The sequence below is a fragment of the Phyllobates terribilis genome, unplaced genomic scaffold (genome assembly GCF_046119375.1).
Source record: "Phyllobates terribilis strain yellow unplaced genomic scaffold, ASM4611937v1 Scaffold_8__6_contigs__length_399053987, whole genome shotgun sequence".
Lineage (NCBI taxonomy): Eukaryota > Metazoa > Chordata > Amphibia > Anura > Dendrobatidae > Phyllobates > Phyllobates terribilis.
The window spans coordinates 154648969-154671003 of NW_027362768.1; the positions used below are offsets into that span (position 1 = coordinate 154648969).

Here is a 22035-nt window from a genome sequence, read left to right on the forward strand (position 1 = left end):
TGTATACCCAGCAGCCTTGATAAGGCACTTCTCTTTGCTGGGAACCTATCCTAATGTGAATCCTCTCCTAGGCTTGGTTACCTTGGTGGCCGAAAAGTTCACTTTTGGTCACATCTGACCACAGCACCTTCCTCCATACATTTGGTGAGTCTTCCACATGTCTTTTGGCAAACTCAATACAAGCCTTACAATTTCTGTGTGTAAGTAAAGGCTTTTTTTTCCTGCCCACTCTTCTATAAAGTCCACCTCTATGGAGTGTACGGCTTATTGTGGTCGTATGGACACATACTCCAGTCTCTGCTTGGGAACTCTGCAGCTCCTTCAGGGTCACCTTTTGGTCTCTGTGCTGCCTCTCTGATTAATGCCTTCCTTGCCCGGGCTGAGAGTTTTGGTGGGCGGCCCTCTCTTGGTAGGTTTGTTGTGGCACCATGTTCTTTCCATTTGATGATAATGGATTTGATGGTGCTCCGCGGGATCATCAGAGATTGGGATATTTTTTATAACCTAACCCTGACTTGTACTTCTCAACAACTTCGTCCTTGACTTGTTTGGAGATCTCCTTTTGTCTTGATGGTGTTGTTTGGAGATCTCCTTTTGTCTTGATGGTGTTGTTTGGAGATCTCCTTTTGTCTTGATGGTGTTGTTTGGAGATCTCCTTGGTCTTGATGGTGTTGTTTGGAGATCTCCTTGGTCTTGATGGTGTTGTTTGGAGATCTCCTTGGTCTTGATGGTGTTGTTTGGAGATCTCCTTGGTCTTGATGGTGTTGTTTGGAGATCTCCTTGGTCTTCATGGTGTTTGGTTAGTGGTGCCTCTTGTTAATGGTGTTGCAGCCTCTGTGGCCTTTCAGAAAAGGTAAAGTGTATATACTGACAGACATATGACCCTTAGACTGCACACAGGCGAACGTCCTGTCATGTGACTGGAGAAGGTAATTGCTTGCACCTGAAATTTTTAGGGGCTTCATAGCAAAAGGGGTGAATACATATGCACATGACAATTTTCAGTTATTTGATCCCATAAATTTACCGTATTTTGCAGACTATAAGACACACCCCAAATTTTGGGGAGGAATATAGGAAAAAAAATTTTGTAATAAAATGCGCGCCTTTTATAGTCCGATTTTAGAGCAGCTTACCGGGTGGGAGGGTGGTCTGAGGGGCATCTGGGTCACAGGCTGCTGCATGAAGTGGCAGGAGTGGGGCGATGCTGCGGGCCCTGGGCTGGGAGACAGGGGGTGCTCACCAGTGCAGGTTGCGGCTTGCACCAGGCTTTCAGAAAATGGCGGAGTCCCCGCACTTCCCGTTGTTTTCACTACGGTGGACTTCAGGAAAATGACCGCTAGAGATGGCGCATGCGCAGATTGAGATTGCAGGACCTTAGGTATCCATGGTTACGTCCACTGATTTAGTGACAGTTCGCTAGTTGCTAGTGGTCGTAATCATGGATACCTAAGGTCCTGCAATGCCTGCACGTAAGGAAAGAGACATAGCAAATCAGAAAAAATATATTACATTTTTAATTGGAGGTATTTGCTATTACTCTCGGGTGACACTCGGATCACGCTCGGGTGACGCTCGGATCACGCTCTGAACCGAGTCTCATTCGCGGTATTGGCCCGATTCTCTCACATGCGAGCATATATGGCCGTCTGACCGAAGCCTGAATGTCCTAAAAACAAAACTCCAAAAATCGTCGGAATTTGTGGTTTTTATTGACTTAATTTATTTTTAAACTATTTTAACCTTTACCTGGAATATCTTTCTTAGTAAATCATATGCTAAAGTATTGAACCATGTGGAATGGCAGTTTCTGTGGGGCCGAGTTCACAAGCTGCAGTTTTTGGTACAACGCCTCGCTCAGAGCAAATGAGTCTGTTGTGTACTTGGTGCGTGTGACATTTTTTATATAGAAATTGTATATAAGGAGAGAATTATTTTATTTTTATTTTTTTTGTCTTTTGTTCATTAGGTATTTGACGATGGATCAGACTAGGAAGCTTCTCCTTGTACTTGAATCTGACCCCAAGGCTTACACATTACCACTTGTAGGAATGTAAGTTCTCAGTATGTCAAAAATGTACAGCTTATATGTATATTTTATTATTTTATTTTTTTTTATTTAATAATTCAAAACACATCGACATTAGACTGCACTGTCCCCTTTAAGGACTCATTCAATCTCCAAGATCTTTTCCCAATATGGAGTAGGTGTAATAATATTAGAAAATACATTTAGTTAGAAATTTTGTATAGTTCTTCTGATTCGCTGTGTCGCTTACCCCATGTGCAGGGCATTGCAGTAGCTTTGGTATCCATGGTTACGGCCACTCATATAGTGACAGTTGACAGTTAGTGGTCGTAATCATGTATACCTAAGCTACTGCAATGCCTTGCACATGGGGTAAGCGACATAGCGAATCAGAAGAACTATACTACATTTCTAATTGGAGGCATTTGCTAATAGTAATATTATTATTATTATTCCTACTACATATTGGGATAGGATCTTGGGGAATACCCCTTTTAAGTAAGGTGAGTTTGTGATTGGTAGAAGACCTGCGGCCACTTAGGAATCTGTTAATAGCTTGTACTCTGTAATTATGTTCCTTGGCCGCGCTGATGGCATCCTCTGCTTCTTCCCTGCAGTTGGCTGAGTGGCATCACACACATCCACAGTCCTCAGGTGTGGGCGAGCGCTCTGCGCTACATGTACAGCTCTTTAATTAAAGAAAGGTGAGTGCTGACTTGGTCTTTTCCTGCCTAACCTTAGTGTTATCCGTTAGGTGTTTCCTGGACTTATTGCAACCGGAGTTGAATTTGCAACTTATCCAGTCAAACCCCATGTGTGAAAATTGTGGCCCCAGCGATTAGAAGGGAAATATTTTCAGCTCATGGCTACTGCAGAGTTCACTCCTCGCTCGGTACTGTGAGGCGACACGCTTATCCGATAGGAAATCTAGGACTGGTTGTTACTAGTGATAACCCTTGTCCGAGCACGTTCGCTTAACCTAGCATGCTCGGGTGTTATCCAAGTATCTTCAACGTGCTCATATATTATATTCGAGTCTCTGCGTCTGCCTGATTTGCGGCTGTTAGACATCCTCAACACATGTAGGGATTGCCTGTTTGTTAGTCAGTCTCAACACATGTGAGGATTCACTAACAGCCGGAAATCATGAAGATACAGGGACTCGAACATAATATACGAGCATGCCGAAGATACTCTTAGAACTCATCTATGTCCAGTGCTGGACTTTCTTTCTTCTCACAATTAGCTGGTCACCATGGGAGTCCAGCTACTGAAACACTCAATGAGTACCTGATATTGCCAACAGGAGTGATGTCCTGACGCATGTGACATTATTTCTTATTTTCTGTCCTTCTTTTCAGCACATAAGTTGTTAGATCCCTGTCCTGCCACATATTTTACAAAGTACTATCTCACAAGGATAAACTTGCAGCGTCTCTGGCAGTTCCCTCTACGTTTTACGCCCACTCTGAATGTGTTGCTCGGACCTCTTAACCTTTTTACTTGTTCTATATTGCATGCTATTAAATAAATAAACTTTTTTTTTTTTTCTCTCCTCCTAGGGTACTGTCGGAGTCTGGCAGTTTCCTCATAGTCCTGTATTCGCTCACGCACAAGGAGCCAGAATACTACGAGTGCCTTCCGTGCATTGGCCACGACCCGCTCGGCTTTCAGTTGCTGACGTGTAAAGATGCGTTACATCTCTTTAAAGTAAGCGACCACTTACAATGAATAAGTCCCTTTACAAGTCTTTAGAAGGAGGAATTTTATTATTATTATTATTATTTTCAGAATGTGGAACCTTCAAAGCAGTCGCACCTTCAATTTGAGCTTTCCACCGAGACCCAGAATGCAGAAGCTTACCTGTTTAATGAGGTCTCCAAGACTATGTCAGCAGCTGTGTGAGTTTCTTGACATGCCTTACTTTTTTCAGTAATATTAGTGTTTTTTCTGATGCCCATGGGATGGATTTGCTGGTTCCTCATTCTGTTATTTTTTTTATATACACTCTTCCAGATTCAAACCACACACGTCTCCCAGTAAATTATCAGTGAGCGACCATGATTCTGGCGTAGAAGATGAGGATTTTTCTCCTAGGCCTTCTCCTCGCCCTCACCCATCCTTTCAGCAGGTAAAAGCAGTGATGCCCATGCAATAAAATGTGTCAAGTAAATATTGTGCAACTTCCAAACTTTCATCTCTTATGTCTGTCTGCCTTCTCGAGGATCATGGTGAAGAAATAGTCCCGGCCCTGAAGGGAACATCGGGAAATGGTAAAGAGGTTGAATTCTTCTCTCTTCTCTGCTCTATGTAGAAACAGGAAGTCTCTTGTCCCTGCATTTATCATTCCCCTCTTCAACTCCTGACTCAGCTGCTTCCTCCTCCCCCTGCCAGGGACTTTTGCAGTGACTGATGAGTCATACAGGGAAAGTTGACCTCCTGTTTCTACATCGATCTTTAAAATCAGACCAGCTGAATCCTTTTATCACGTGATGTCATAGACCTAATGGAAAACTGAAGAATTAACTGGGTAGAAAGGCAAAATGAGCAATTGTAAATTCCCCTTTTAATTTGGTTGAATTGGGGACTAAACTATAAGGACAAAAATGGCTTTGTAATATCACCAGATTTAGCTCTTCTAAGAAATTGTCGCGTCTTATGCTATACAATATTAGGCCACGGCCCCACTATCAGTATTCGGTCAGTATTTTTTCTCAGGAGTGGGTAATAAATGCAGAATTGGTGACTTGTTTCAATTACACCTTTTCTCTGATTGTTCCTCACCTGGTTTTGGCTCCCACTCCTGAGAAATAATACTGACAGAGGGGCAGTGGCCTTAGAGGCCCTATCCAAACTCCAGGGTAACCTCCCTTTTTTTTTTTTTAGTTTGTCCACGGAATATTCTAATTCTTGAGCCAATTTATTGCTATTACTGCAATTCCTCTTAATACGTGTAACTTCTCCTACTGGAATTGTTTTGACTGTTCTTAGGATGACTACTACGAGCATGACAAATAGTATTGCCAGATAATGGTTTGGAAAATGCAGACGTAAGAATAGATTTATCACATATATACATCCTCCAATTGTAAATTTAGGAAGGAAATTTTGGAAGAATACACAGTAGATATAAAAGACACATTACAGTGATTGTTATTGAGGTATTGTACAAATTCCAGAATGGCAGACACCTCGCCTCTCCAAATGAAAAGCAAATCGTCTATGTATCTACCATACCAGAACAAATGGGAGACAAATGGATTATCGCTACTGTAGAGGGAGCATTCTTCCCAGAAAGACATTACCAAATTCACCGATGAAGGTGAATACTTGGCTCTCATTGAGACTCCCCTGCATTGAAAAAAAAAAAAAAAAATTCATTATCAAAGGGAAAAAAATGCGAGTCATGAGAAACTGCGTAACAAAAATATTAGGACGTAAATCATAGGAGTTATCATTATATTTAGAGAGATAAAATTATAGAGCATTAATGGCAATATCATGGGGTATTGAGGTATAAAAGTGCGATTTATGTGGCAACTCAACTAGGTAAAATCACTTAACCATCTTACGTTTTGGAACAATTTGCAGACATCTCTTTTGGTGAGAACTCTCAAGAGAGCATTCCTCCTCCATGATTGATGACTCCTTTGCCTGAAGTCACACAGCATAAAGGTTGTCATTCAAGCAGGAGGAGGCATCGCTGGGCATGGAATAGAGCTGGAGTGATGGAGGCTTCAGATCTACCCTAGCTCTTCAGCCTCATTTGCATATCAATTCAAACGCTGATTTCTCAGTGACAGAGGAATGAACTGGCCATGTAAAGGTATTACTGGACCTGTCTTTGAAAGAGCTACATGCCACATGTAAATGGTTTGGGGATAGTTGAACAGAAATGACATTTTTGTTTAATTTCTACAAGAGCATATGTTAAACCTTCATATGTATGATATGGTGTGTATTTTCTCATTACAGGCAACTAAAATCCAACCGTGTGTGCCGGAACTGTCTCTAGTGTTTGGGAGTATTGTAGACCCGAGATCTGGCGCTCAGCAGATCAGTAGTAAGAAGGTGCCACCGTTCTCCTCCACACCAAAAACTGTCAGTCAGGTGCCGAGTGCATCGTGTCCAAATAACGACCCACACGGGAAGGAACACTCTACAAAGCCATCTCTCCTGCCCTATAAAAATACAACAAAAGCATCAAAAGTGCGACCAACTGCAGCAGATAAAGGAAGCCCTCATCAGAACAGCAAGGGGCCGACGAGAAGAAACTCTGCCTGCTCATCATCCTCGTCTTCTCTGTCCACACCTCGTACAGGCTCTTCTCCTGACACTTCGGTTCATCAGGTCAGGGGTGCGGCCGACCTCGATCTGAGCGGTAACATTAGTGGATCGTGCCAGGAGCAATCTGTGATGCCTTCTGCTCCCTTTTCTAGGCAGTCTCCCCTGTTGCTTTCTCCAACCCAAAATGTGACTTTTCCTCTTCCACCAAGGAAGCTTGCCGAGATGCCAAAGCAAACGCCAAACTATGCTCCTTGCCATCCAAGCAATGTTTGTAACTGTGGCCATAATATTGCCCCAACCCCGTGTCATCCTGCAAGTTCTTGGCCAGTGATGAACGCTTACATGAACCATTGTGGTGGTGAGAGCCCATCAGATTCTCCAACTTATCCAAACATGAGCTGTCCGATTGCCTGCTGCAATGCCGTGTGTGTCAATAATTGCCAAAAAGGCTCCCCCAGGGCAGCCGGCTGCCCGTCGCCTCTCGAGAATGTGATGTCGCCGGGCCGGAGGGATTCTCTACTAATGAATGTGTGCAGTCCTCATTCCTGCCAGCATAGTATGCCGCCAGCGATGCCTGCAACCAACGGGATGTTGGGATTGTCTACAGAAGCCTACCGGCTCTTTGCCGAACAGGACAGGCAGCTGAAATTGCTTCAAACTCAGGTTAGTTGACATTAATTTACCTCCTAGTGCAGAAACACTTTTCCTGCCATGTGTCTGGCCGTAAGGTAACTGCCTGCAGCAGGACCCTCACTGCCATCCTGCCATGTGTCTGGCCGTAAGGTAACTCACTGCAGCTAGACCCTCCTGCCATGTGTCTGGCCGTAAGGTAAGTGCCTGTAGCAGGACCCTCCTGCCATGTGTCTGGCTGTAAGGTAACTGACTGCGGCAGGACCCTCACTGCCCTCCTGCCATGTGTCTGTCTCTAAGGTAACTGACTGCAGCAGGACCCTCTTGCCATGTGTCTGGCCGTAAAGTAAGTGCCTGTAGCAGGACCCGCACTGCCCTCCTGCTATGTGTCTGGCTGTAAGGTAACTGCTTGCAGCAGGACCCCCACCGCCCTCCTGCCATGTGTCTGGCTGTAAGGTAACTGCCTGCAGCAGGACCCTCACTGCCCTCCTGCCATGTGTCTGGCTGTAAGGTAACTGCCTGCAGCAGGACCCTCCTGCCATGTGTCTGGCCGTAATTTAACTGCCTGCAGCAGGACCCCCACCACCCTCCTGCCATGTGTCTGGCCGTAAGGTAACCGCCTGCAGCAGGACCCCCACTGCCCTCCTGCCATGTGTCTGGCCATAAGGTAACTGACTGTTGCAGGACCCTTACCGCCCTCCGTCCTGTCTGCAGCTTGACTAAAAGTTTAAGCCCCCAACAACTTGGAGGAACAGATCAGAGCAATTATCCTGTGTTCTCTGCAGAGTTTCTGCAAGATTTACTGTTTTAGCAACCTGTAGAAAACTTTCCCTGGGGTGGAGGAGGGCGAGGCATTACGATCGCTTGATTACTTCCATCTCTAGGTTTACTGTTCCTTTGTGATAATGACCTTGTGCGCCAGGTTGTCTGATCTGTGTGGTTGTGTGTCCACCCTGCAGATTCAGCGCTTGTTAGAAGCCCAGAGTAATCCCAAGGAGGCTGCTTCTCACCAGACATCATCCACCCAGAAGGTGGCAGAATTCGTTGCCACCGAAACAGAAGAGGCCGAGCAATCGAGAAAAACCAGCGTCAGCATAGCCGTCGGCACAGGTACCATTTATACACATCTTTGCAATATTTCTGTTATTGTTACACATTGCAGGAATTTGTATACACTGTGTGCAGAATTATTAGGCAAGCTGTATTTTAGAGGATTATTTTTATTATTGATCAACAACTATGTTCTCAATCAACCCAAAAGACTCATAAATATCCAAGCTTAATATTTTTGGAAGTTGGAGTGGTTTTTTTTTTAGATTTGGCTATCTTAGGAGGATATCTGTTTGTGCAGGTAACTATTACTGTGCAGAATTATTAGGCAACTTAATAAAAACCAAATATAATCCCATCTCACTTGTTTATTTTCACCAGGTAAACCAATATCAGTGCACAAAATTTAGAAATAAACATTTCTGACATGCAAAAACCAAAAAAATTAGTGATCAATATAGCCACCTTTCTTTATGATGACACTCAGCAGCCTTCCATCCATAGATTCGTCAGTTGCTTGATCTGTTTTCGAACAACATTGCGTGCAGCAGCCACCACAGCCTCCCAGAAACTGTTCCCCGAGGTGTACTGTTTTCCCTCCCTGTAGATCTCACATTTTATGATGGACCACAGGTTCTCTATGGGGTTCAGATCAGGTGAACAAGGGGGCCATGTCATTATTTTTTCTTCTTTTAGACCTTTACTGGCCAGCCACGCTGTGGAGTAGTTGGATGCATGTGATGGAGCATTGTCCTGCATGAAAATCATGTTTTTCTTGAACGATACCGACATCATCCTGTACCACTGCTTGAAGAAGTTGTCTTCCAGAAACTGGCAGTAGGTCTGGGAGTTGAGCTTCATTCCATCCTCAACCCGAAAAGGTCCCACAAGTTCATCTTTGATGATACCAGCCCATACCAGTACCCCACCTCCACCTTGCTGGCATCTGAGTCGGAGTGGAGCTCTCTGCCCTTTACTGATCCAGCCTCTGGCCCATCCATCTGGCCCATCAAGAGTCACTCTCATTTCATCAGTCCATAAAACCTTTGAAAAATCAGTCTTAAGATATTTCTTGGCCCCTTCTTGACGTTTTATCTCATGTTTCTTGTTTTTTGGTAGCTTTTCAGCCTTCCTTACCTTGGCCATGTCCCTGAGTATCGCACACCTTGTGCTTTTTGATACTCCAGTAACGTTGCAGCTCTGAAATATGGCAAAACTGGTGGCGAATGGCATCTTGGCAGCTTCACGCTTGATTTTCCTCAATTCATGGGCAGTTTTTTGCACCTTTTTTGGCCAACACGCTTCTTGCGACCGTGTTGGCTATTTGCCATGAAACGCTTGATTGTTCGGTGATCACGCTTCAAAAGTTTGGAAATTTCAAGACTGCTGCATCCCTCTGCAAGACATCTCACAATTTTGGACTTTTCAGAGCCCGTCAAATCTCTCTTCTGACCCATTTTGCCAAAGGAAAGGAAGTTGCCTAATAATTAAGCACACCTTATATAGGGTGTTGATGTCATTAGTCAACACCCCTCCTCGTTACAGAGATGCACATCACCAGATTTACTTAATTGGTAGTTGGCTCTCAAGCCTATGCAGCTTGGAGTAGGACAACATGTATAAAAAGTATCAAAGTGATCAAAATACTCATTTACCTAATAATTCTGCACACAGTGTATGAAAACAGAAGTGTGTGTATATGTGTGTGTGTGTGTGTGTATATATATATATTACAGCACAGACCAAAAGTTTGGACACACCTTCTCATTTAAAGATTTTTCTGTATTTTCATGACTATGAAAATTGTACATTCACACTGAAGGCATCAAAACTATGAATTAACACATGTGGAATTATATACTTAACAAAAAAGTGTGAAACGACTGATAATATGTCTTATATTCTAGGTTCTTCAAAGAAGCCACCTTTTGCTTTGATGACTGCTTTGCACACTCTTGGCATTCTCTTGATGAGCTTCAAGAGGTAGTCACCGGAAATGGTCTTCCAACAATCTTGAAGGAGTTCCCAGAGATGCTTAGCACTTGTTGGCCTTTTTGCCTTCACTCTGCGGTCCAGCTCACCCCAAACCATCTCGATTGGGTTCAGGTCTGGTGACTGTGGAGGCCAGGTCATCTGGCGTAGCACCCCATCACTCTCCTTCGTGGTCAAATAGCCCTTACACAGTCTGGAGGTGTGTTTGGGGTCATTGTCCTGTTGAAAAATAAATGATGGTCCAACTAAACGCAAACCGGATGGAATAGCATGCCGCTGCAAGATGCTGTGGTAGCCATGCTGGTTCAGTATGCCTTCAATTTTGAATAAATCCCCAACAGTGTCACCAGCAAGGCACCCCCACACCATCACACCTCCTCCTCCATGCTTCATGGTGGGAACCAGGCATGTAGAGTCCATCCATTCACCTTTTCTGTGTCGCACAAAGACACGGTGGTTGGAATCAAAGATCTCAAACTTGGACTCATCAGACCAAAGCACAGATTTCCACTGGTCTAATGTCCATTCCTTGTGTTCTTTAGCCCAAACAAGTCTCTTCTGCTTGTTGCCTGTCCTTAGCAGTGGTTTCCTAGCAGCTATTTTACCATGAAGGCCTGCTGCACAAAGTCTCCTCTTAACAGTTGTTGTAGAGATGTGTCTGCTGCTAGAACTCTGTGTGGCATTGACCTGGTCTCTAATCTGAGCTGCTGTTAACCTGCGATTTCTGAGACTGGTGACTCGGATAAACTTATCCTCAGAAGCAGAGGTGACTCTTGGTCTTCCTTTCCTGGGGTGGTCCTCATGTGAGCCGGTTTCTTTGTAGCGCTTGATGGTTTTTGCAACTGCACTTGGGGACACTTTCAAAGTTTGCTCCTTCCCCTCATTCCTTTTCTTTCCTTCCCCTGTTTCCCTTAATTTTCCCTTGTTATCCCTTTCCATCCTCTGTCTAAAATTATTTGAAATTAATAAAATTATTGGAAGACAAAGTTTGCCCAATTTTTCGCACTGACTGACCTTCATTTCTTAAAGTAATGATGGCCACTCATTTTTCTTTACTTAGCTGCTTTTTTCTTGCCATAATACAAATTCTAACAGTCTATTCAGTAGGACTATCAGCTGTGTGTCCACCAGACTTCTACACAACACAACTGATGGTCCCAACCCCATTTATACGGCAAGAAATCCCACTTATTAAACCTGACAGGGCACACCTGTGAAGTTAAAACCATTTCCGGTGACTACCTCTTGAAGCTCATCAAGAGAATGCCAAGAGTGTGCAAAGCAGTCATCAAAGCAAAAGGTGGCTACTTTGAAGAACCTAGAATATTAGACATATTTTCAGTTGTTTCACACTTTTTTGTTAAGTATATAATTCCACATGTGTTAATTCATAGTTTTGATGCCTTCAGTGTGAATGTACAATTTTCATAGTCATGAAAATACAGAAAAATCTTTAAATGAGAAGGTGTGTCCAAACTTTTGGTCTGTACTGTATACACACACACACACACACACACACACACACACACACACACACACACACACACACACACACACACACACACACACACACACACACACACTTTATTTAAATTTGAACTATTTAGATATTCATATAGAGGACTTGGCTCCTATTAAAACATAGAGGTACTGTAGATTTTACTAGTTTTCCTTTTATATAAAAACAGTAAATGTGGAGCCTTCGGTGCTCCGTTGGTTCTGCCAAGTGCTCATCAATTGCCATCCTCCGCACCTCCCCATATCACTGGTGATTGACAGCCTTCGCTTTGAAGCGCTGCCTGATCTCAAGCCCCAGCCTCGCACGTACTGACACTGCAGGGTTTGGGAGCACATGCAGTGTCAGTGTGTCAGGTACATACTCATGTCGGTGTGTGCAGAGCTGGGGATTTAGATCAGGTAGTGCTCCAAAAGCAAGCACTCAATCACCATGAGGGGACGTGTGGTGTATGATAATTGAGAGGTGGGAAAGGTGCTTGGGGGTGACAGACCCTCTTTAATATTAGAGCATAATGGATGCACAACAAAATACACGGGAGGAGTGGTTCCCACAACATGATTGCTAAAATTACGTTCCAAAATGGTGCATAATTTCCGATACAGAGGCCTTTATGGCACAATGGTTGTTACTCAGCTGTAGAGCACGATGGATCCCAGCTAAGTTATCCGGACCTGTCCATACTCCTAATTTATGTGACACGGGGGATTTCTGCAAAACGGATACAGGGATAAACCTCCATGGTCGGCCGATCCTAGCAGGGGTTATTGTACAGCTGATCAGTGCTTAGGCGATGTAGGTGGGAAGAAATATTTGGGGCCTCTTTAAAACTTGGTTGTTTTGTCTTTAAAGGGGTTGTCCACTACTGGATATCCCCTGCTTAATCAATTCAGGACCCCCTATTAAATTTATAAACAAATGGATACTCCTCTCCTGTAGCGATATCGGCACGGCTGTACCCGGAGGGGGGCATTGTTGTGTTGTGCCCACTGCAGCTGAGCAATATCCCATCGGGGCAGACGATTGCTCTGATGAAATGGTAAAGGCCGCAGGCAAACAGCATCCACATGGCACATCAATGTCGCGTCACTCCCTGGGGAACAGCAGCAATGACATCGCTGCGGCAGGAGAGCATCTATTGCTTCTATCTTAATTGGGGTTCTAAATTGATGTGGCGGGTTCACATTCCTGAATTTATCTCGCTAAATGCGTAGTGAGTTTTTAAAATTTGCCTTAATTTATGAAAGAGTGAAAAAATAGCTAAAGATCTATGCTGTACTTAAAGTGGCCAGCAGGGGGCAGTATAAGGCCAGCAGAATATGTATAGTGTTGTGACTGATGGCAGGCTTGGTACTGAGAAGCTGGGGGGACTAAAAGCATCAGCATGCAGCTTGTAAATATAGAAGCTCTTGAGCAATCTACTTGCTAGATCCTTCTAAATTTATATTTATATATAACTTTTTTTTATTTTGTGATGGCTTCTTTTTAAGGGTAAATTTACACCCAAACATCCTGCTTTTTGTCCCATTCTCTTGCAGAAACAGGCCTTTTCTGATAAATTGAAGATTTTGATGCTGAATATCAGTTCTCATAGTAAAATAATGTGTGTAAACACCCAATGACAGGGGGCAGCCTGCAGTGGTCTCTTATGTATCCTCTGTATATATCGCCCTGATCATAGCTGTGTGTTACCCTGTGCCCCATCTCTCCTCCTAGGTGCGAGCTTGTACTGGAGCCCTCCTCCGTGTCCTGAGGAAGAGGAGACGATGGACAAACAGGATGAGTCCGACCTTTGTAAAGAGTTGAGCGCCGCTGTGAACAATGAGCAAGATGTGAGCCGCAGCACCATCGCCTCCTCCTTACAGGCTGTGGACATCTGTAGCTTTGCAGAGAGCAGTCAGCTGACAGACTGCGGCCACCTCTCTCCTGCCGCAGCAGCGCCGTGAGTAACCTCCACCGAGACTGCTCCGCAAAGGACAACTGCTTCCCCGACTGCCCGGCAGTCCTCTCGTCTGCTCATTGCCCTATGGGGGAACCGCACTGACGGCTGCATCCTTTCCATCTGCACTGTTCTGCGTCCTTGCAGTTACATTGCACTATTAATATTATATATTCACTATTCAAACTAAATGATAAAAAAATACCTGTCTCTAAAATTCCCATCCAAGCTCTTTATTTGAATATTAATTAAATGTCTATTTGTTATGAAAACTGAATTGTGTTCTTGATTTTTTTTTTTTGTATTTTTCTTTCTTTTTTTCTTTTCAGTGTTTGCAGCACGAGGAATGAATCCTGCTCTCCCCAGCCAGAGTATAATGACAGATTGTCAGGAAATGACAGCCCGAGAACCGCAGGGACACCAAATTCTGCGGACCTGCCGGGGCTGCCCCCAGAAAAGTTTTATAAGGACTTACTGGTAAGGTTTTGTTTTTTTTGTCAGACATTCTGTAGGTAAAGTAAGACACCTCTCTATCTCGGTCTCATTAGGAGGCCGTAATTGGGTACAAAAAGGTACTAAAGTAATAGAGATATATCTAAATCTCTCCTATATATATCTATATAGAGGAAGATATATGGATCTAGATATAATATATAGTGTTATATATCTAATCTATCTTTAGTACCTTTTTTTTTTATTTATCTAATTACGGCGGCCTCCTAATAAATATATATATATATATATATATATATATATATATATATATATATATATATATATATATATATATATATATATATATATATATATATATATATATATATATTAGGAGGCCGCCGTAATTAGATAAATAAAAAAAAATATATATATATTACACTGTATGTGTGTGTGTGTGTGTATATATATATATATACTGTATACATGAGATGGATATATGTATATATTATTACTTTAGTACCTTTTTTTTTTTTTTACCTGATTACGACCTCCTAATCATTCATTTTAGATATATATCTATCTCTGATGGATCCTCGTGGAGGAAGTTGTTATATCTGAGTTCTCGCTAGTTGTATATGATGTTACTTTAATATCTTTGCTCCTTCCCCCCCCTATTCATGGCCATTTTCATCATTATGACCCTTTTTAATGCAGAAAGTAAATCTGTCCTTGTACTAGCAGCGCTTAGTTGTAGATGGCTGTTTGTGTCGTTTTATCACTCGCACACATTATGCAGCTATTACGTAATTATTACTAATGTCAGATGCCTAAATAGTTTATATAATGTGTAATTTATGCATTATCACGCTCGGCAGCCTGTCGGAGAGTTTCTCTGTTAAAGGAGCTCCCCTATTTTCAAGACCATTTCTGCTATTCTCTCCTCTGCTGTCCGGGGATCGCAGGCCGCTTAGATACCTGTGCACCCTGCCGGCTTGTGTATCTGCTGTAGATGTATGTAGCAGCCTATAAACGTCCCTATTCTTGGGATGAGTGTCGACGGCTGTGTATACAGTCATGCAATAATGAGAGGTTACAGGATTAACCCTTAGTGTAACACGTGTCGATCTCATTGTAAACCGGATCACTTGCTCTTGTTTTGAGGTTAATTCTACTAATTTTATGTCCAGAGTCAGGTTAACTATTTATTGAAGAGCTCAACCAGTGAGGACGGACCCAGAGACACTGAATCTCCTGTAGGGGAAAGTCTAGCACCCAGGAGCAGCCAGAGCGACCAGGACACTGTACTGAAGGCCACGTTGAAGCAGCTGCGCTCACTGGGTGTGAACATGGAGCAAAAGACCTCAGACATGAAGCCGAGCAAGTCCGATAGTTCAGATAACGCCTGGTAATGTCACCCCGTGGTATAATGTCTGCCCTTGTTTGCTTCTTGGATAATGGCTATCTTTGCATACACAGATCCTTCTTTGTATTTATCTGCTCCTTTTATATACAGGCATTGCCTATATTTGCCAGTGCCTTTTGTGGTGTGAATATGGCCGTGTAGTCTCTTATTTGATCGGGCAGCTTTCTCGCATGCTATTTTTTTAATGCAAAAAAAAAAAAGCATATTGCGCAAAATTATAGGTTTTCACTCCATTTTTTTTTTTGAGAGAGATTTATGGAGTCTGAAATCAGAAAATGTTGCAAATTTTGTCTCACGTCTGCGTCTGCTCATCAACTTCACCTTCTTTAATTAACAAACTCATTCAGGCTGAGTTCACACGATGCGTATTTAATGCGTTTCCGCAGCGTTTTTGCAGTTGCTTAAATGCCGCGGAAACGCATGAAAAACGCATGGTAGAAGGGAAGCAATGTTCCCCAATTGAAATCCGCATGTGCTGTGCCCATGATGCGGATTTTTCCGCAGCGTAAACGCTGCGGTCAAAAATCCGCAGCATGTCAATTAATTTTGCGGAAACGCTGCTCTTTTGCCGCCATTGACTTGCATTAGACCGCATGGAATCCGCATCACTGTATATGTTGATGCGCTTTTCATGCGGTCTAATGTGCGGATGGTACCCGGGTGTGGATGAGAGGACTCTCATCCAGACCCAGGTACCATTAAAAAAAAAAGAATAAAATAAAAAGTGTATATATATACTCACCTTCTGACGGCCCGCGCAGCGCTCCTGCTTGGTTCGCGGCACTTCGGGGTTGAATGAAGAAGGACCTTCGCTGACGTCAGTCATGTGACGGGTCACGTGATGCTGACGTCGGAAGGTCCTAAAGTCTTCACTGCCGGCAGCCGGGACCGAGCGAAGCAGGACACCGGGGGCCATCAGAGGGTAAAGTATATATTTATTTTTTATTTTTTGACATTCACACACTATATAAATCCATGCCGGCTGCATGGATTTATATAGTGTAAAGTTGACAAGCACTTTCCAAGTGATGCTAAAATTGCTTGGAAAGCGCTTGTCAACCCGCATGCGGAAATGCAAGTGAAGACCGCTTCATTTCCGCATGTCCCTGGCAGGAAACCGCATGTACAATCCGCATGTGTTTTTTCTTGCCAGAGAGATGCAGAAACGCTCAGGAAAAAATCCTGAGCATTTCTGCATCGTGTGCACATACCCTAAATGGCATGAATTTTTTTTTTTTTTTTTATAAATTAGGTGCAATTTACTCAATACATTTGCCCAATTGCGTATAAAGACTCTTCAGTATTTTAATATAGACTGAGCAAAATGCACCAACACACCCGATTTTCGTTTGTGCTTTTCGTTTCATAGGCCCCCCTCTGCCCCGTCACTTGACAATGTACGGGAGCTTGTTTTTTTGCAGGACGAGTTGTAGTCTTGAATAGCGGTAATTTTACCATATGTTGTATTGAAAAACGGGGGGAAAAAAACATGTGCGGGGGGTCAATTAGAGAAAAACAACCTTGTCATTAGCTTTTATGTGTTTACGTCATTCATTTTTTGTAGTGACCTACAAACAGCAATCCTGGCTTTATAATTTTTTTCCCTTTTATTGCATTTATGGGTTGATTAGCGGTAGTGGATATTCAAAGATTTTTTTTTTTATCATTTTTATATCTAGACTTTTGCAGATAAGGGCCGCCTGTTCCACTCATTAATCACCCTAACTGTCAAAAAGTTTTTTCTAATATCTAATCTGTGTCTCCTCCCATTCAGTTTCATCCCATTGCTTCTAGTCTTTCCTTGTGCAAATGAGAATAAAGATGATCCTTCTACAATGTGACAGCCCTTGACATATTTGTAGACAGCTATTAAGTCTCCTCTCAGTCTTCTTTTTTGCAAGCTAAACATTCCCAAATCCTGCAACCGTTCCTCATAGGACATGGTTTGCAGACCAGTCACCATTCTGGTCGCTCTTCTCTGAACTTGCTCCAGTTTGTCTATGTCTTTTTTAAAATGTGGTGCCCAAAACTGTACACAGTATTCCAGATGAGGTCTGACCAAAGAGGAGTAAAGACCGATAATGACTTCACGTGATCTAGACTGTATGCTTCTGTTAATACATCCCAGAATTGTATTTGCCTTTTTTGCTGCTGCATCACACTGTTGACTCATGTTCAGTCTATGATCTATTAGTATACCTAAGTCTTTTTCACATGTACTGTTGCTTAGCTCTTTTCCTCCCATTCTGTATATGCTTTTTTCATTTTTATTGCCCAGATGTAGTACTTTGCATTTTTCCCTGTTAAAAACCATTCTGTTGGTTGCTGCCCACTGCTCCAGTTTATTTAGGTCTTTTTGAATCCTCTCTCTCTCTTCTCTAGTATTAGCTATCCCTCCTAGCTTTGTGTCATCAGCAAATTTAATCAGTTTACCCTCAATTCCTTCATCTAAATCATTGATAAAGATGTTGAACAATACAGGTCCCAGGACGGAGCCCTGTGGTACCCCACTTGAGACATTCATCCAGCTGGATGTGAAGCCATTTACAACCACCCTTTGAGTCCGATCACTAAGCCAGTTATGAATCCACCTAACAGTTGCCTGGTCCATTGCATACTTGGTCATTTTTTCAATAAGGATGGTGTGAGATACTTTGTCAAATGCTTTGCTGAAGTCAAGATATACTATCTCTATCTCTAATCAAAACTTGTGGTTTTATTTAAATGTTTTAAATACTTATTTTTTTAAGGAGTTGTTCAGGCTTGACACAAGCGGGTGTTCATGTGACAGCATGTACGCAATTTGCCTACCTGCAGACACATGCCGACTAGACGTATCCAGCTTGTCTCAATGACCTTCTATTGAGAGACTGAGCATGTCTAATCAGCATGTGACCGCAGATATGCAGGCACATGACAGCTCGCATCATCAATACCGGAGAAACCTGCGCAACACACGCTGTCACAATTCTCTTACTGATTGCAGACTTCTGTGTCAAACCTGGACAGCAAATACATAAGAGTGCAAAGATAATGGCGCAAGACTCCTCCAAAAACCCACCTGCAACACGTGCAAGGAGTCAGGGTCGCTGGCAATATACTCTGGAACAGGCACAAATCGCAACACTTAAATGCTGCTGTCAGACAGTGCCAGGTTTAGCTCCGGGGGCAGATGTCGGCTGTACATGCTGCTGGCACCTGCTGCGTATAGTACAGCCTTAGTCTCAGCCTGCTCCATACAATTCACCGTACATGAATAATGTCGGGAAGGGTTTAAACGCCTATGAAAATGCTGCAGTAATTCTTGCTGAACTATTGGGGTGTCTTTTACCCACCATATATGTGCGAGTGACCAGCAGCTATTTTCTCCTGGGCTCTCGTACGCCAGCTGTGCGTCTGGCTGCAGAGCAAAGTCCCAATTCATTACATAACTGACATAATGATCCTGACACAGTAAAGATCCGGGCTTTGAGTGTGTGCTATGGTTGTCATGGACCCTTAAAACAATGGTATCTCTTCCTTACATTGTCTTCTTCTCTCTGCAGTGTTCTTGCCTCCATCAGCCCGGAGGCAGTCATCCCGCGACTAAACTACATGTCATTTACCAATATCGGCTTAAGCGGCTTCATCCCCAACGGAGTTGACTTGAGCATGGAAGCGAACGCCATCGCCTTGAAGTATCTGAGCGAGTCTCAGCTGACGCAGCTGTCTCTGAACCACGCGAGCAGAGACAAAGCCGCAGATTCCTCCTCTCTGCACAATCTCTTTCCTGGGAACTCGGAGAAGAGCACAGTGGGTCTGAGCGTAATCTCTCTCAACAACATGTCCTTCGCCACTAAGAAGTACTTGAAGCGTTATAACCTGATCGAGAGTAACGACAGCAGCGACGATGAGTCCGACGCATCATTAGAAAGCCACCGTACAAGTGACAGAAACTGCAGACTGTCCCCCGACGTGTCCCTGAGTAACGGCAGTCTGGATTTTATTTCTCAACCTCAATCACAACGGAGGATTTCAGACAAGGAGATTTTAGACCCCGCTCAAAACGTGGAGGCGAATACCTTAAGGAACATAACTAACGAGGTGTCCGCATCGGAGGAGAGCTCTCTGCGGTTCTTAAAAGATCGTAATCCCAAAGCAAAACTTGCATCGGGAAAGGGACACCCCAAAAAGGAGAATGGAAGAAGCCCCCCGCTATTCACTGCAAGGGAATCTGTTAAAAAAGGCCCCGGCAGCTCAACAGGAGACATCTTGGATGTCAACAGACTTCGCCAGCTCCCCAAATTATTCTGAGTAATTACCGGATCTACTGCACGATTGGTCCAGCAAATATTCCTTCCTGTGGAAGTAAAGTGCCTGAAGATTGGAGCCGATCATTGAGCGCACGGCTTCATTACGGCTTCACCGTATCGACCCGACGTTCACTAGCGGTTTACTCTTTCATGGTCCCATTGGAACTAATGGAGCAGATTCCCTCCATTGATACCAGATGAAAGCATCATCCTTGCTCTAGGAACCTCATCTATGCTGTACACGTTGGTACTTGGGTTCACTGGTGGCAGAAATATTTTGGAACAGATCTCACATGGGAGCTTGGGGCGGTGTAAGGGTTTTAGGCTGGAGCTAGATGGTGACTTTGGAGACCAAAGATCGCTTTGTGACACTGCTACATTGCAGGTGAATGGGGGCGATTATTATGACCGCGACAAGCAAGTTGTAAAAATCCAACTGGTTCTGAATTTTTCAGACTTGCTTATCACGGTCATAGTACCCTGTGGGTCACAAAGCCGTTCAGTCTCCTTGCATAATGCGATGTAGGCATGGAGCAATCTTGGACTAGATGGAAATTTTAGCCTTGAATTCCTCCCACTCCTCTCCTGTGTTAATAACCCGTAAATTGCATTACGATTTAAATGGTTTTTTTATATAATATAGATGTGATCCAAATTATAATGAATTAGACTTCTTATATCGAGTTTTACAACCATCACCGGACAAGCGACCGCACACTCCAGTCCACGTCCACAAGCTGATCAGGTCCAGTCCTTCCATTATCCAGACAGCTTACATCCCCCGGCGGCGTCCTCCGATCATGTCCATCACCCGACCACGTAATGTTTCCAGTTATCTACTTATGACCCGACGTTACGGAGCCGTTCACATTTTGCACTTGTACTTTTTGGTGTGTCTTTGTTTTTTGTGTGTGCGTGATTGTGAAACTTTTTATCCAAATGCCGATATCTATTTGTACTAAGAGTCCAAGTTTTATTTAAATTCTGTTTTTTTTTTTTTTATATATTTGTTAATTTTTTTTTTTTTTTATTTTGATAAAATATTTTTAATATTTTTTAATAAAGGTCGAGAAATTCTAACATTTATTTATTTTTTTAACCCAAAGAAGAACATTGCTTAATGGTAGAGTTTATACAGTAGTGTTGAGACATGCCGTGTATATAATGCTGGACTCTGCATGCCGATCTTTGTCTTTCCTGATCCAATAATCCACCATAATTGTATTTAAAGGCTTTTTCCGGGACTAACATGTTAATGACCTATTCGTATGAGCAGAAATAAGCTGATCGAAGGGGGTGATTAGCGGCAGCGGCTGTAAATGGGGTATGGAGTCTGAGCAATGTGGCTCTGAATGCCGTGTCGTGGCTGCTCTCAGGTCATTACAGTCCGGCTCCTATTCAATGAATGGGAGATTAGTGGCCGCTTTTAAGGCCACGTTCAGTATTTGTAAGCCAAAACCAGGAGTGGGTGCTAAATACAGAAGTGGTGCTGTGTTTCTATTGTATTCTTCCTCTGCTTGTGCCACTCCTTATTTTGGCGCTTAAATACTGATGCAAAATACTGGACATGTGAATGTGGCTGGAGCTGTGCTTTTTCCACTGTGTACATACGACCACCACCTGAGCAGATCGGTGGGGATCGGACCTCCTCCTACACCTCCGATCTGATATTGATGACCAATCCCGTGTATAGGTCTTTAATGGAAATAAAGACTTGTCTATGGCAAGTATTCATGCCATTATTTTTTTTTTTCCTTATTTTCCATACTTTTTATACCGGGCAGTGGAGTCGGTGTCCATTTTGGTGGAGTCGGAATCGGAGTTGGTATAAAATAGACCGACTTGAACTCCTAAAATATATAATAAATTGGGTACAGTAGTTCAGTTCAATTTGTGGGGAATATTTTTTATAAGAATTTGGGAAAGTTATGAAATGTCCTATTCCTGATCTAAGGGTCTAGACTTTTAGCTGAGATGAATCTGCGCTACAGTAAATTTACCACTTAAGCATGAGCCAAGTATGAGGGAGTCAGTGTCACCTAAATTGAGGAGTCGGAGGTTTGGCTTACCGACTCCACAGCCATACTTTTTATATAGGTGAATCAGCTTTTATAAGTTGATGGGACAACATCACTTGCCAAGAGCGATTTAAAGATGTGTAATTGGCTACCAAAGCCATACACCTCTTCTTCGCTCATAGCCACTGGCGCATGTGCCCTTGAAGAGGGGCATAAGCTGAAAGCATCAGGCATGCTGAAATCCATTATGCCCAATCATTCTTTTTCTCCCTCCCCATGCTGCCAGTGAGGGAGGGGGAGGATTGGCTGCTGATCTACACATTAGATGATTTGGTGGTTGGCTCTAAAACAGGCAATAAAAAAGTCATCCGTCCCCCCCCCTCCCCCCCCCTAAACAAAAACAAAGCAGGTTATTCCTTAT

The 22035-nt window shown here is 43.2% G+C and overlaps 1 protein-coding gene across 1 annotated transcript in view; it reads left to right on the forward strand.

Moving 5' to 3' along the window:
• The window catches only part of STIL (STIL centriolar assembly protein), a 35454-nt gene extending 14778 nt beyond the window's left edge, over positions 1-20676 (forward strand). Inside the window, exons 7-17 of the mRNA XM_073643523.1 lie at positions 1970-2053; positions 2647-2733; positions 3592-3739; positions 3821-3930; positions 4046-4160; positions 6005-6979; positions 7906-8056; positions 13221-13446; positions 13773-13920; positions 15069-15286; positions 18850-20676. Of these exons, the coding sequence (XP_073499624.1) occupies positions 1970-2053; positions 2647-2733; positions 3592-3739; positions 3821-3930; positions 4046-4160; positions 6005-6979; positions 7906-8056; positions 13221-13446; positions 13773-13920; positions 15069-15286; positions 18850-19597 (3010 nt within the window). The 3' untranslated portion in view covers positions 19598-20676. The remainder of the gene's footprint in view (positions 1-1969; positions 2054-2646; positions 2734-3591; positions 3740-3820; positions 3931-4045; positions 4161-6004; positions 6980-7905; positions 8057-13220; positions 13447-13772; positions 13921-15068; positions 15287-18849) is intronic.
• The last annotated feature ends 1359 nt before the right edge of the window (positions 20677-22035 follow it).